Source organism: Bos mutus, chromosome 1, assembly GCF_027580195.1.
Source record: "Bos mutus isolate GX-2022 chromosome 1, NWIPB_WYAK_1.1, whole genome shotgun sequence".
Lineage (NCBI taxonomy): Eukaryota > Metazoa > Chordata > Mammalia > Artiodactyla > Bovidae > Bos > Bos mutus.
In genome coordinates, this window is record NC_091617.1 from 75177778 (window position 1) to 75192760 (window position 14983).

Below are 14983 nucleotides of genomic sequence, written 5' to 3' on the forward strand. Positions count from 1 at the left end.
AATTAAATGTAAAGATTTTCAGCAGTTAGAAAATTTCTCCCCCAAAGAAACTACATACAAAATCACTTTGTGTACAATGCTAACTATATATGGTCATTTCTGTGTTTGAGTTTATTTTATTCTTTGGATTGTATGTTGATTTATTTTTAGTTAAGATCAACAACTACTCACTTCTCTCTTCTTCCAGTATAACTGAACCTTCTCATTACACTCTTCCTTTTTGGCTAAAATAAACCTTTCTCTACTGGTCAAACTTTTTTTTTTTTTTCTCACATATCAGGTCTGCTTGACAGTGATTACTAGAGTTTAAAGAAGCATTAGAGGCTTTTTCAACTTCTGCTAATTTATGCTAAATCTCTTGTTCAAGTGATAAATTCTCTGTATGTTTTTAAAGCATATACAATGCATAATGGACTTATGCACTTAAATTACAGCAACAATGCAGTTTTTGCTGAGGACTGCTTTGCAGCATACCAAACCTTGTGCTTTCATAGGCGAATTAAAAATAATTTGAATCATTTTAAAGAAATCATTCTCAAATGTATTATACTCTTCAATGCTTTATTAAACACAATATATGAAACAGATTAAATGGATTCATAGATGGGTGGTTAACATTAAGAAGAATTATTGTAATGTGCTAAAATGTACTGTGCTTCAATTAGGTGAATTGAACTGGCCCCAAGAGCTCTGGTGGTTTCCTATTTGACTTCCCCCACAATTTCATCTGTTATTTCTGTAAATAGCTCTCCTAATCAGCCACCGCTACTCTTAATTAACTGTAAGTTATAATTTAGAGAAATGGAAAGCTGTTAGGGGACACGAGATAGCCAAACTTGGCAAATGAATAATATTATTTGATTCCTGATTCTAAGTCAGTGTGCTCTGACCTGCAGTGTTTTTCAATTTATTGGGAGAATAAAATTTATGGGCTGAATTACTGCTGGTTTTTCTTGCTCAGAGAGTTTTTCTCTTATATCTGGAACTGGGATTGTGTTTTAGTTGGTTGAACCGAATTGACATTTGAATGTAAAAGAAGCCTAATTTCATAATCATTACCCAAGAGGCTCACAGAGAAAAGATAAGAGAGGAATAAAAGTCTTCAAGAGAAAATACACAGCATTGTCTTTCCTTGTTCCCCAGTGATGATCAAATGGATTGTACCTAAATTCTACTGAAATAAATCTGTCAGTCTTTAGTTATTATTCCTCAATTTCATATATGTAAATGGTAAAGGCACACAGAAAGCATTATCACTGTATTGTGTTTGTTAAAAAGTAATGTTTAGGGTATAGTAACCACTCATGAATAACTAAAATATATATTTTAAAAATATCCATGCATTGAAATTATCTGCACAATTTAATTGAAGTTATAACAATACTGTGATGTGATAAACAGAAGTTCAAGCTCTGGAAAGGATGACAGAAGTTTCCTTAGAAGTTTAATCATTAAGAAGTGTGAAGAACTTCACCAAAATATCTTCCATGTTTCTGTGACATTTCACCCAAGGAAGTTGTGTCTGCAAAAATGAAAGTTGAAAATGTTATAGCTAATGAGACCTCTGCATAAGGGGAAATCCATCAACTTGAGAAGAGCTAAAACTTTAATTACATGAGGTTTCATTATAGCTTTTATTTAAGTGCCATGTCTTTTATTGCAGAGACAATAATGTAAAATGATAATTTCAGATAAAAATTTATTAAAAAGTGTATTTTAAATGTAACAGGTAGGTGCTTATGCTGAACCCACACCTCCTTTCTTCTCCTACCTCTATTTCTTTTGAGTTTCCAATCTTAGGTCAAAGGATGTTGCCATTACAAGGGAAAGATAAAGAAAATTTGATTACTACTTTCTGTTTATTGTTAACATGTCGATAATTGTTGTATATTTTGCTCTTTTTAAAGGATCCAAATATATGCTGGCATTTAAACATAATATTTCTGTTATTTGAGAGGTATGTTGCTTTGTCAGAATGATAGTGTGTCAATATTGTTCTAAAATAAAAATTGTCAGTATATTGCAACAACATGTGTTTTACATTATTAAAAGTCTTAAGGCACTGTGGCAGCAAGGGGTAGCACAATTAATGATCATATTTACCACATTTCATTAAGTTGGCATCCTGTTTCAACAGCAGAGACCTAGAACTTTGCTAACTGCAGCTAGAGAAGCTACAGTGCCTTACCACTCTGAATTTGAGTTGCTTAGAACTGAAACCTATTAAAAACTCAGAACTTTGGTCCTATATATTACCAATTTGAGAAGGACATTGTGTAAAAAGCAGATTAGGATCCTTTCCAAAGTGTGTATCAGGAAGAGACGAACATTTATTCTGGAAACTAAGTAACACACAGCAGCTGTATCTAGACTTGACCTCAAACCAAGAAAAACTTCCATGTTAGTACCAGTTTCGTTATTAGTGTGAAGACTTACAGTGAAACCCAGAAGGTGAAAACCCACAAATAAAACTGCCCCCAAAGAGTGTATATCAGCTCTCACAGAAGTGAAACAAAGATTTTCATAAAGTCTGAGATACTATTTCTGTTTGTTTAAGAGATGGATAATCAGTGAAGTCAACAATAACAATTTAGCACACAGATCTTATGGGCTATGAAGAAAATGTTGGCTTACAAGTCCAGAGGCTGAGACCTGGAGCTTGCTTTGTCCAAAAGTGTGTAAAATTTTGGGCAGATCAGATTCTTCTCAAAGCCTGTGTTCTCATTCATTTACAAAAATGATTTAGGTTGAAGGAGACTTCATACTCTTGAATCTCAAATGATTTCATTGCGTGATTATGTGAAAATTATTTAATTATTCATATTATCTATTAAATGATTCACATATTACATCTATTTAATTCACAGGAATATTGTGACACTAAGAAATAACACAGCAAAAATAATTTTGAAAAGTTAAATGGAAATTAAAAACGTATTTTCATAGCCTTTATTATTCTTAAAATATAAAGACATGAAACTTTACATGAGGAAGTCAAAAAATGTCTGAGAAATCTTGGTGATAGTGGCAGGCAGTAAAGAATAGAAACAATGGTTGAGCAGGTGAACCCACAATGATTGAAGAAAGGGAAAGAGAAAAATGTATGATATTAAACTCTTTTCTCAACATATTTTTATGATGTTACTATCTTTAGGTTTTAATAATAAGGACAGTGATGGGGATCTTCCCTAACCAGGGATTGAACCTGGGTCTCCTGCATTGCAGGCAGATTCTTTACCAACTAGGGAACCCCTTGATGCTCTATAAAATCTATTAAGTAAAGGACATAATATATTAATTTGGATTTCACATAGCAATGATTCAGAAAACATTAATTCAACTCCCTTTGCATAGTTTAATAACTCTCTGGAGTTTTTATGGTCTAAAACATATGTAAAATTTATAGGAAAAATGAACTTCCTATATGACTTTTATGTCATACATGAGTTTTGGTTAAATTCAGAAATATTAAAATGGGTGATAACCCAGAGTTGCAAAGGTGATGGGATATATGTGGAAACCAACTGAATTTAATTATTTTAATCTCAGTGTCATAATGTTCTCAATATATCAAGAAACTGCAGGGTTGTGGTCCCGATTTCTAGGACTTATTTAACTTTTAATAGCAATTAGTTCCTACTCAAATATAATGTGGTGATTTTTTAACATCCCTGAAGAGTAACCATTCTTAGTGTATCTCTAGAAATAAAAAAATTTCAACCTGAGTTTTGAAGATGGTGCTGCTCGAAAGGCAGTGTCATTGGTTATTTTCAGTAAGTCCTCCTGTAGTTATGGACATTCAGTAACTTTGCCACTTCACTGACCAATGATTCCATACAGGGAAAAATTATTTTAATTGCCATTCTGTGAATGAGATAGTTGAGGTAAAATACTGATTTTTCATTGTGATTGACAGTATTTGATGAGGAGGCAAAACAGCATGACAAATTAAGAGGGTCAAGGTTAATGTGATGCTTCTGGGCCTCTTCATCATTGGTCTGAGTATTATCTTGAGAAAAGCAAAAAGCAGAGTTTTCTCTCTGTAGTCTGAAATTGTCAAAACAGTTCTGAGCTGTCTTAATATGTTTGGGAGATAGGATGCACCCTCTCTGTAAGCCTTATTGGGAGTGCCTAGATTGTGTGTCCAAAAAATATTTACTGTTTAAAACATATAATATGTACAATTAAATACATTTAAAATATAAGCTAATGATTTAAGCTTTCTGGAATTGAATTCTACTTGTATCACTTACTAGCTGTGGGGCATTGTGAGTTAATTAATATAAGCTTTCCACTTACTTGTACAATAATAATAATTATTATTGAGCACAATTCTAGGTGCTTAATGTATACCAATTCATTTATCCTCAGGACAATGCAATGTGGTTGAAATTATTATTATCCTCATTTTATGAAGGAGGATTTCAGAATTTAAGCAAGTTGCCACAGCTAATAGATAGATGACCTAGGATATGATCCACAAAACCGGACCTGTCCACCTGATATTTTACCCCTTATACTGTACTACTTTTCAAGATATTGGAATAGTAATAGTACTTACTTTATGGAACATGATGAGTAAATAAAACTAAGTATAGGGCTCAGCAAAGAGTTAATTTTCAGAACTGTAATATAAGCTCTTCTCACTTGCACATATTATGTGTCTAATACAATTTAGAATTAGTACAGGCATCTAATTTAATCTTCACAACACCCTTAATGTTATTATCTAAATGTACAAGCTGCAGAGAAATAAATTATTTTGATGGAAATGAGATAATGACTGACAGACCAGGATTTGGATTACATGTCCTGATTTCATGCCTGATACCCTTTCTGCTATATCATTTTCTCTCCTGGTTCATGATGATAATTGGGTAGTTTAGTTATAAGCAACAAGATGTATATCACCAGAATGTGTCTTCTTAATAATAGAGGGATTGCTACATGTTTATTTATATTTATGAAAATGATTTAATGATAATTAGGACTTTAATCTTTGTTTGCATATTAGTATTTAATATGCAAGTTTGTGAGAATAAGTTTTCTTTTTAGGGCAAAGTAGATCTAGGCATTGTTTTTTAACATCATTTAAATTATTTAACATCAATGTACTAATCAAGTACAGAAATGTTTGAAAAACTGAGTTTATAAGCCAAGAGATACAAAGGGGGATTTATAAACCAAGATGGATCAATTAGCCCACTTTGAAATATTAATCAAAGCTTGCAGGTATTGTTATTTCTTCAAATTTTACTCACGATTGGAATCCATTAGCCTCTGGAATTTGAAAGCCGGTTTCTTCCAATCCGATCCATAGGGATACCAAATCGCCTTTTTGGATGATCTACTACTTTCCTGAAATAAACCAAAAATAACATATTTAAGCTAATGTCCAATTAGTTTTGCTCTTTTATTTCCCGCAGACTTGGGGGCTTTCTTCTGGAGTAGGAATGACTAGTAGTTCGTATTCATCAGCACCCAGTATGTGTTAGACACTATCTCTTATCTTTTGGACATCTGTTGAAGTAGGTATGCCCACTTCCATTTTACATCTGAGGACACGGAGGCTTAGAGAAATTAAACGACTTATTCAAAATCAAATAGCCAGATGAAAAATAAGATCTTACCAGCATACCAATCTGATAAGTGCTTAGTTTGGGTAAGTCCCTTTCCCCTCTTCAGATTTTGGTGCGTTCCTCTGTCACTTGAGGGAGGTTGTACCAGGTCAGTGGTTTTCCCTAACCTCTTCCTTACAATGGTTTTCCTGGGGAAGGATGGTGGTGGAAGAGGGACAGATGCTGAAGCCAAGACTGGATATGGAGTAAGTGTGCCCCTCAGGTCTTCACTCAGATTTTACGTAGAGAAGTTTTGTGTGTGATAGTCTATATTTGTTATATATGTTCAAATATTGTTTTTGGGGAAAAAAACTTCATTATTAAAATAAAGTCAAAAATTTTACAAGAGGCCTTACAATTTGTGTGTTTTATGAATTATCTCTTTAAAAAGACACATTTTAATTTGATTTGTTATTGCCATTACTTAGTTCTATCAAGTCAAAATGCTAACAGGAAAGGTCCCAGAGCTGTGAATGCATAACTTTCACTGGCCTTGGATTTTAAAGACGTTTTTATCTTCTTAAGAAAGATAGAAATAGGGAGAAACTAAGAAAGCCATGTAAGCAAGTGACTTGTCTCACAGCTAAGGGGAATTGACTTAACAGATTTGTTGGACTTTTTATTGACATAATATGCATACAGAAAATAGGATATTTTGTAAGTGAACAATATGAGATATATACAGATTATAAACATAATTACTACCCAGATCAAGAAATAGAACATTACCAGAAATCAAATATTTTTGAATAGGAAAGAGTCTTAAAGTTAATTCTTACACCAAACATAAGAATATCAACTCCAACTTTTGATCAGCGATGATACAGCTTATCACTTGAAAATCTCAATGAAGAAGATCTAATTGCCTCTCAAGACAACTTCGTCAATATTCAACAGCTTAAAGAGTTTCAAGATTTGTTTCAGAGCATTTTCAACAGTTTTGTTTTTGGTTTTTTTTTTGGTTCTTTCTAATTACTTGCATTATATTGTCAGTATTAGACTACATAATTTAAACACTAAAACTACATCATCTATAAAGGCTTCCCAGGTGGAAAAGCGGTAGAAAATTCAAATGCCAGTATAAGAGATGCAAGAGATTGGGTTCAGTCCCTGGGTTGGGAAGATCCCCTGGAGGAGGAAATGCCAACCCACTCAGGTATTCTTGCCTGGAAAATTCCATGGACAGAGGAGCCTTGCAGGCTACAGTCGATGGCGTCTCAAAGAGTCGGACACAACTGAGCGACTGAGTAAGACGATATACTGCCCTTCTGACCTAAACAGTTGTAAGATAATACATAAATTTGTGGGTTTTTAAACCCAGATGTTTGTGTTAATTCGTTACCACAGCAATAAAAAACTGAACATGTTTGTTTGTATGATTTAGGGTTGATGTCTGAGTGTATTATAGCTAATGCCTAAAAACATGAAGCAAATGTGATTTTTATTCCTTGAGTCCTCAAATTCCTTCATGAACAACTCCCATTATAACTCCAGGGAAGAGATGAGGTAGAAGCCATCCTGGGATAGAGAAGAATGCTCTGGGGAGGTCCCAGACGATAGAAGAGGAAGTGAGAAACCAGCACTTCCAGGTGTTTAAAGGACTGATGAGAAGAGAAAGGAAATGGCAGCTGGGGAAAGAATAGTGGCCCACATGTGAGCTGACCTCTGAAAGCTTCTGTGGAGTGGATACTGTCACCAGAAATAATCCTTTTACTTTTCTAGAGAAGTGTGATGGTTTCAGGGCTTCCTAGGTGGCTCAGTGGTAAAGAATCTGCCTGCCAACGCAGAAGATACAAGAGGGGTGGGTTCGATCCCTGGGTGGGTTCGATCCCCTGGAGTTGGAAATGGCAACCCACTCCAGTATTCTTGCCTGGAGAATTCCATGGACAGATGAGCCTGGCGAGCTGAAGTCCATGGGGCCGCAGAGTCAGACACGAGTGATCACTGCACAGCACAATGCAATAGCATGATGGTTTGGTTTCATGCATTATTATAAATTAGAACAGAACATGTATGGGTCCATATTACCGATATATACTTTCAAAAGTGAAAGTAAAAAAATGAAAATAGCATGTTTTTCTTTCTGTATTACAGTTAATCTACTTTTCCTGCTCAGGTAGATGGGAGGGCGCTACAGGCTTTCCTGGTGGCTCAGACAGTAAAGAGTCTGCCTGCAATGCAGGAGATCCAGGTTTGATCCCTAGGTCAGGAAGATTCCATGGAGAAGGAAATGGCTACCCACTCCAGTATTCTTGCCTGGAAAATCGCACCAAAGGAGGACCCTGGCGAACTACACCCCATAGGGTCACAGAGACACTACTGAGCAACTAAAACACACAATGGTGTGATAAAAAGAAAATAAACTCTTTCTCCTTCCATCTTCCCTCAGTCCCTGTTCTTTCCTTCCCTTCTTTCCCCCAGATTTGATCCAAAAAGTATTAGAAATCAGGAGATATTGGCTTGTATTCTATTTATTTTTTCTACTTACCAAAAATGAGAATAGCTAAGTCAAATAATTTCTATATACTTTTCTATCAATTCAGAAGCAAAATGGCAATCTAACATTTATCTTAACATTTTTGCTGATATGAAATATATATAACAATACTACACTCTTTAGCACATACACTGACATGAATGCGGAGTGTGTGAAACTTAAATGCTAACACAGAAAAATATTCTTAGGACCAAAAGGGAAAGCCATACTTTCTAACTATCTAGTCCCTCTTGTGACAAAATAATGGAATGACACGGCTTATATATTCATTGAAAACAGTCCATCTTTTCCATTCTAAAATATTCTGAAAGTAGTTTAAGGATACAGAATATAGAGCAAAGTAATATAATGAGGATGGATTACTTTAAATATAACTTTAAACTTCACACTAAAATATAGACAGAGTCATTTATATTCTTTGATAATTCAATTTCTAAAGATGTTCACCATTCTAAAACAACTGTTGGAAAGCTTGTGTTTATACTTTTTGTTTAGAATCACACATATCAAAGATTCTATAAATTTATCTATGTTCAGTTTTAAAAAATAAAACAAACATCCTTATTGATAGCACCAAACTAAGAAATAAAATATTACCATTACTTAGAAGTCCTCAGTGTTCTTCCTCCCAAATTGATTCCCCACCATAACTTGGTCACAGAGGTAATCTGAAGGATGAATTTTTATCTAATAGTTCCCTTGATTTTCTTTATAATCTATATGTATTCTTCAAAACTCTCTTGGTTAGTTCAGATGGTTCTAGAATTTTATTTGAAAGAAATGATGTGTGAATTCTTCTTGACTTCTTTCAAAAAATGTTTCATGTTTTCAGATTTGTCCATGTTGACTTGTGTAGATATAGTTCTTTTATGTTCACTGTTGTATAGTATTTCATTGTATGGATAATAAATATGCAACAACTTATTAACACATTTTACTGATAGTAATTTGAGGTATTTCCTTTTTTTGTTATTATTGTTATGTACTGTTCAGCTAATTTTTTTCATTTACATGCCTTTAATGTACATTTGAGGATTTCTCTATAGTAAATTCTTAGAATTGCTAGCTATTCTTATACTTAATTTTGTTATATAATGCCATACTGTTTTTCAAAATGGTACCTATTTACACACCAGAGAGCAGTGTATGACAATTTCTATTGTTTCAAATCTGTGCCAGCCTTTGCATTGTGGACTTTTAATTTTGCCAGTAAATTTATATCTGTAATTATTGATGGAGTTATACTGTAATTTTCTTTTCTTACTCTTTTTACTTACTTTACTCTTACTCTTTTACACACATGGTTTTGGTGTCCAAATAATGCTAATCTCGTGAAATGAATTGAGAACTATACCTTCTTTCTTAGGTATTATTTTGTTATTTATTTAATTGTTTCATGCTCTGAGACTATGTTCTGTATGAAAACCAAGCCTTTAAAGATGTTAAGGCTTATTTTGTGAACAGATACTTATTTAACAGTTGTTTCATGTGAACTTAATCAATTTTTCTCACCAATTGTAGGATACACAAGAACTTTTATTGATTCTGCTTAAAGTTTTGAGTTTCAAAGAAAGAAACTTAGGAATTAAGTTTAGTGGAGAGAGTGTTCTCACAAAACAATGATTTGCTGCTACATCTTAAAAGGACAATAAAATATCTGGACTCTTTCAAGAAGGGCATATAGCTCCACCAACATTGAGTAACAGCAAAAAGGGAAAATACAGTAATGGCTAACAGAGGATGCTCATTTAAATAGTTCAGTAATTGGACTTCCCTGCAGATTCTGAGGTTCCACTTAGCTCCCTGGTGGGAGAACTAAGACCCTGCATGCTGTGTGGTGTGGCCAAATAAACAGTTCAATAATTTAAATTAATAAAACACAGAAGTAAATATGTATAAAGTTTAGGTGCATATAGTAGCCATGCTCCGAGATAAACTCCCATAATTCTACTATAATGCAGTCTCCTTCCACATTGAACAAGACGGACCTCTGTCATCAGTAGCATATTGTGGAAATGATTTCTAGAGCTAAGTAATGAAAAATGCTGCAGCTTCTGCCTTGCTTTGTTGGATCTCTAGGGGAAATCACTTGCCACTTTCTAAGGCCATCCTACGCTCCTTCAGAGAGGTTTACATGACAAGGACCTAAGGCTTCCTGCCAAGAGCTAGCAAGGGCCTGAGACTTCCTGCCATTAGCCTTGTGAGTGGGCCATTTTGGAAATGGAGCTCCCCAGTCCCCATGCAGCCTTCAGTTTATTGCAATCCTGGTCAGCTTCTTCATTGTAACCTTGGGACAGACCCTAAGCCAGAATCACTCAGGCAAACTTTTCCTAGATTTGTGATGCACAAAAACTGAGTGAGAACATAAATGTGTATTATTGTCTTGCTGCTGCTGCTCAGTCACTGAGTCATATCCAACTCTTTTTAACCCCATGGACTGTAGCCACCAGGCTCCTCTGTCCATGGGATTCCCTAGGCAAGAATACTGGAGTGGGTTGCCATTTCCTTATTGTCTTAAGCTGCTGTATTTGGGTAACTTGCTTGCATAGCAATAGACACCTAATACAGTAAGACTCAAAGGGCTGTGGGATTCCACAAGAGAAGAGATCATAGCCAAATTTGAGGGTTCCAGGAGGAACTTATGGAACATATGAAAACAATAAAACAAACGGTGACCCCTGAGTCCTGCAATCTTGTTTATCACAATTTAAAATTATAGAATTAATAAATGACATAGGAAGTTAGATATAAATATAAGAGCTTAGAAAAACTAATATATGAGACAGACTAATATGAAGGAGACTCAGCAAGGGCCTGTAAAAAATGAGAATGAATGAAAGGTTAACTTTTAAATGGATTTTTAAATTTAAAAGAGACAACTGGGTTTTCAAATTCAAATTCCAGAATGTTCTGATGAAAGACCACACAAATCTGAGTGATGATGTAATTTTTAGGGACCAATACATAATGCCCTTTTTTTTTTTTTCTGAGTTCATCTTTAGACACAAAGTAGAAATGATATGAATGATCAATGCATAGAAATCAAAACGTCATTTTGTTTAAGCTGAATGTAGAATAAAACTTCAATTTGCATTTAAATGACTTTCCTACATTTCCTCTGAGGATTAGACTGATTTACACAATTAGTCCTAATTATCAAGTAAAAACAAGAAGAAAGAGGATGAGCTGAACATGCTCAACTCTTCCTCCCAAATTAACCTATCTGGTGCATGATTACTTCTCCTTTGGGAAAGAATGAATAAAGGATTAATGCTTGGGGTCAGTATTTTTCTAACTGGAGTTCCTCTACTTGGAAACATGAGGCTGGAAAATATGACTTAATAAATGGGATATGTTTGGAATGATGAAAGAAACTGCTACTTCATTAGCACACAGTTGACTTACGACTTTTGGAGTTCTACCTCAAAAGTGGTAATTCAATCTTGAGTAGATTCTATTAAATTTTTGATGATGGTGCTGACTAGGCATAATGTCAGCTTCTGAAATATTATTCCCCAAACGGACCATATTAACAGGCATTCAGAAATAAACCAAGAGCTCTGGAATTAAATAGCGAGATTTAAAGGGTTCCAAATCAGACATGCCTGATTTGGAAGCTACTGTAGATCTGTAGGACTAGGCGGAAAGGATTTTCATTTACTTGGCTCATGAGCCTCTTTTAGGGACTAATGACACTTGGAATTTCTATCCAGCAAATGAATTTACACAAAAATGTCTTCTATAATTTTCTTTTGTGGGGAGTGGATAATGTACATTTCAAAACCCATATATGGAATTAAGCATTATCCCTTTTGGGGGAAAGTTTTAAACCTTCATGCATGAGTTAGGTTAGAAGTAAAAGGTAAAGGAACTGTTTCTTTTCATGGACCTGAGTTGGGGTGTAAGAGGCAAGCAATAAAGAACAATTATTGGGGAAAATGGCCCAAGATCAATGTTCAAGGGCATTTCCTATAGAACAGACAGACTTTTGAATATAAAGAAGGAAACATGAAAATAGGGCATCACATTCTGAGTTCTTTCTCTGTGTTCTTCACCATGGAATGGAGCCCATTTTGAACTATCTGCTTTAGACATTAACAATTAAAAGCTGGAAAGAAGTAAAAACTCATGGAGTAACTGGATTGGCCTTAGTCTGTGGCATTGTTTTACAATGAATTAAAAAGGTGAAATCTTAGGATTTTTCACCTTTAATCTTTGGTCAAGAAGAGCAATTGTGTCTGAAAAATTGAAGTTGGAATTGCTCTTCTCAATTTAATTTAAACTTTATGTCTGGCTTAGGATAGAATCATATGTATCATTGGTACAGTTTTTCCAAAATGATTTATTTAATGTAGTCATTCTAAGTGAATCTCACTTTTTCTGGCCTTGGACAAGTGCCTTATTCACACATAATTTAATTTCTTTATCATAAGCAGTTTGTTTCTCTAGAAAGTCATTGGACTTGAGGTTCAAGAACCTGGCGTTCTAGCTAGATTATAGCCAGGAAGTCACTTTATATCTGTGAAAATATACCAATAAATAGGGGATAATATTTTCTTAGGGTGTTAGGAATTTTAAAAACCCAGTGTATTGGAACGTTAAAATGGGATTCTTTCTGTCACAGTTTTGGCTGTGGCCCAGAAAAACTGAGGGGGAAAAAAGGATGGTATTTCCTCTTGCATTCCAAAGTAGGGTGCTAGAGTTATGCAGTATTTGTAAAGAAGGTGGCTATAAACTATTTTTCCAAAAAAAAAAAAAAGATTGATACTGAAGAGGTAAATAAGAATTTCTCTGGAGCAAGTTACTGGAGAACAGGGACATTTCCCTCTTTTTTCATATGGAGAAAGGGCTTCAAGAAAACCTTGTTTCTCAGTCAGTCTCTCTGCTTTGGCAGAGGAGCCTGGGGGCTGCAGTTCATGGGTACGCAAAACAGCTGGACATGCCCGAGCAACTAAACAACAACAAATACCCTTTAAAGCAGGGTAGACCTCATAGAACAGACTGAAATCTAAAGGGCAGGAAGCTGTGAGAATTGGCTCAATTCCAGAGTGAAGAGATGGTTACATAAGCAACAGCTTTACTTTCAGTGACCAGAGTCAAGGATGTGGGTTTTCTGTGGAACAGATGTAGAGCAAGCATGTGGGTAGAGTTGGCCTAGGTTAATTATAAAAGGAAACTTCCCCGCTTTTGGCCAGGGGTTATGGGTGATGTGGTCTCAGCAGGACGCTGGTGATGGTGCTGTCAAATGAAGAAACCAAGCGAATAGGATGAAGGTGAGGAGCAAAACTGATCTGCTGAAAGAGAAGCATTGCTGGAGGCAAGGGTATTTATTGTCAGTGTTCACGGTGGTTATGCAGTGACCCCAGAAAAACAGCCCATGGTGAGGAGTCACTTTGAGCATTCACTGAGGGCAGAGAACATAAACGTCAAGTCATGATAGTATCAATAAAGTAAGACTTTGCTTCTACAGCCCAGAGTGGTAGGGGAAGGGGTGAGGGCAGACTGACACAAACTCTTTCCCACTGCAGCTTTCCAGCCTGAAAAGGAGAAACATTTTAATACTTATAGTTTGGTCTAAGACTGTTGCTGAAGCTGCAATACTTTGTCCACCTGATGTGAAGAGTCGACTCATTGGAAAAGACTCTGATACTGGGAAAGACTGAGAGCAAAAGGAGAAGAGGGTGACAGAGGATAAGATGGTTGGATGGCATCACCGACTTGAGCAAACTCAGGGAGATAGTGAAGGACAGGGAAGCCTGGCATGCTGCTGTTCATGGGGTCGCAAAGAGTCAGACAGGACTTAGTGACTGAACAACAGCTAAGACATATGAATAGTTATTTTAATTACTGAAATAAGATTATTTTTCTAATAAAAGTGATCAGAAAATTTTTTGTTATTTCAATGTGACCCACAGAGTCATAGCACCTTCTTTTATTTTTACCCAAAAGATAGAAAATAACAACTCCTATTGAATGTGTTTGAATGCATGTGGGTGAGGAATAAAGTTGCTTTTCTATTTATGTTCTATAAAGTCCTTCTCTTTCAATTAAGTGATTATAGAAACAATGTTAAAAGCAAAGTGTTTATTGACCTGAATCTATAGAATGTATGTAACTGTGCTGGGTAACTTTCATCTGTTCTCCAGATACACTCTCTGCCTTTTCAGTCCAGGAAATTAACCTTTCTGGATCCCACAAACATTCCTGTACTCCCTGGCTTTGGTCTGGGGCAGGCAATGGGCAACCTTGGTAGAAGAGTGACTGGAAGGAGAGAGGAAGTGAAATCAGGATACTTTTCCACTTGCTCCCTCCTTGCAAGCTCACTTCCTCTTAACTGGAGGTCATAGCTTCTCCCAGGGAATCTGACTCTTCAAAGACCAGGTTCCTGGGCTATTGTGCCATACGGTATGATGTGCCTCTCCCAGAATTTCGTAGTGTGCCTTCTCAAATTTTCCTGTTTCAAATGTCCTGCCTGTTTCCTCTGGAAACGCTGACTGACACCATGATATTACTTCCTTTCCTGACCTCAAAATATTAATGGGAGAATTAGAACAATACAGTTGTGAAAATATTTACCCTAATTAAATTCAAATATAAAGTATTATTATTGTTAATATTTTACAAGGCATTTTCAGTTTTGAGTGAAAAAGAGAGAGAAACCACTTTTTAGAAAAATTCCAATATCTTCTAATATTAAAGGTCATTCAAATAGTAGCTATTATTTTCCTAGGGAAGTTGTGGAAGCTACTTCCTCTTATTTTTCATAAACTGAATAGCCTCTTCAGGCTTTAAACAAGTGAACTGAATGGAGAAAATAGTTTGGATTTCAAAGCATAGTTGAGATAACCCTGCTCTGGGAATTAAAGTA

At 35.4% G+C, this 14983-nt stretch overlaps 1 protein-coding gene and 1 long non-coding RNA gene across 2 annotated transcripts in view; one reads left to right on the forward strand and one right to left on the reverse strand.

Annotated features, from left to right (window-relative positions):
• Positions 1-553: 553 nt before the first annotated feature.
• Positions 554-14983, reverse strand: part of OSTN (osteocrin) — a 36270-nt gene continuing 21840 nt past the window's right edge. The window contains exons 4-5 of the mRNA XM_005901194.2: positions 5262-5358; positions 554-1522 (exon numbers count right to left, since the gene is read on the reverse strand). Coding sequence (XP_005901256.1) covers positions 5274-5358 — 85 coding nt within the window. The 3' untranslated portion in view covers positions 554-1522; positions 5262-5273. The remainder of the gene's footprint in view (positions 1523-5261; positions 5359-14983) is intronic.
• The window catches only part of LOC138989147 (uncharacterized), a 36883-nt gene continuing 35198 nt past the window's right edge, over positions 13299-14983 (forward strand). The window contains exon 1 of the long non-coding RNA XR_011465363.1: positions 13299-13388. This is a non-coding gene — a long non-coding RNA (uncharacterized lncRNA). The remainder of the gene's footprint in view (positions 13389-14983) is intronic.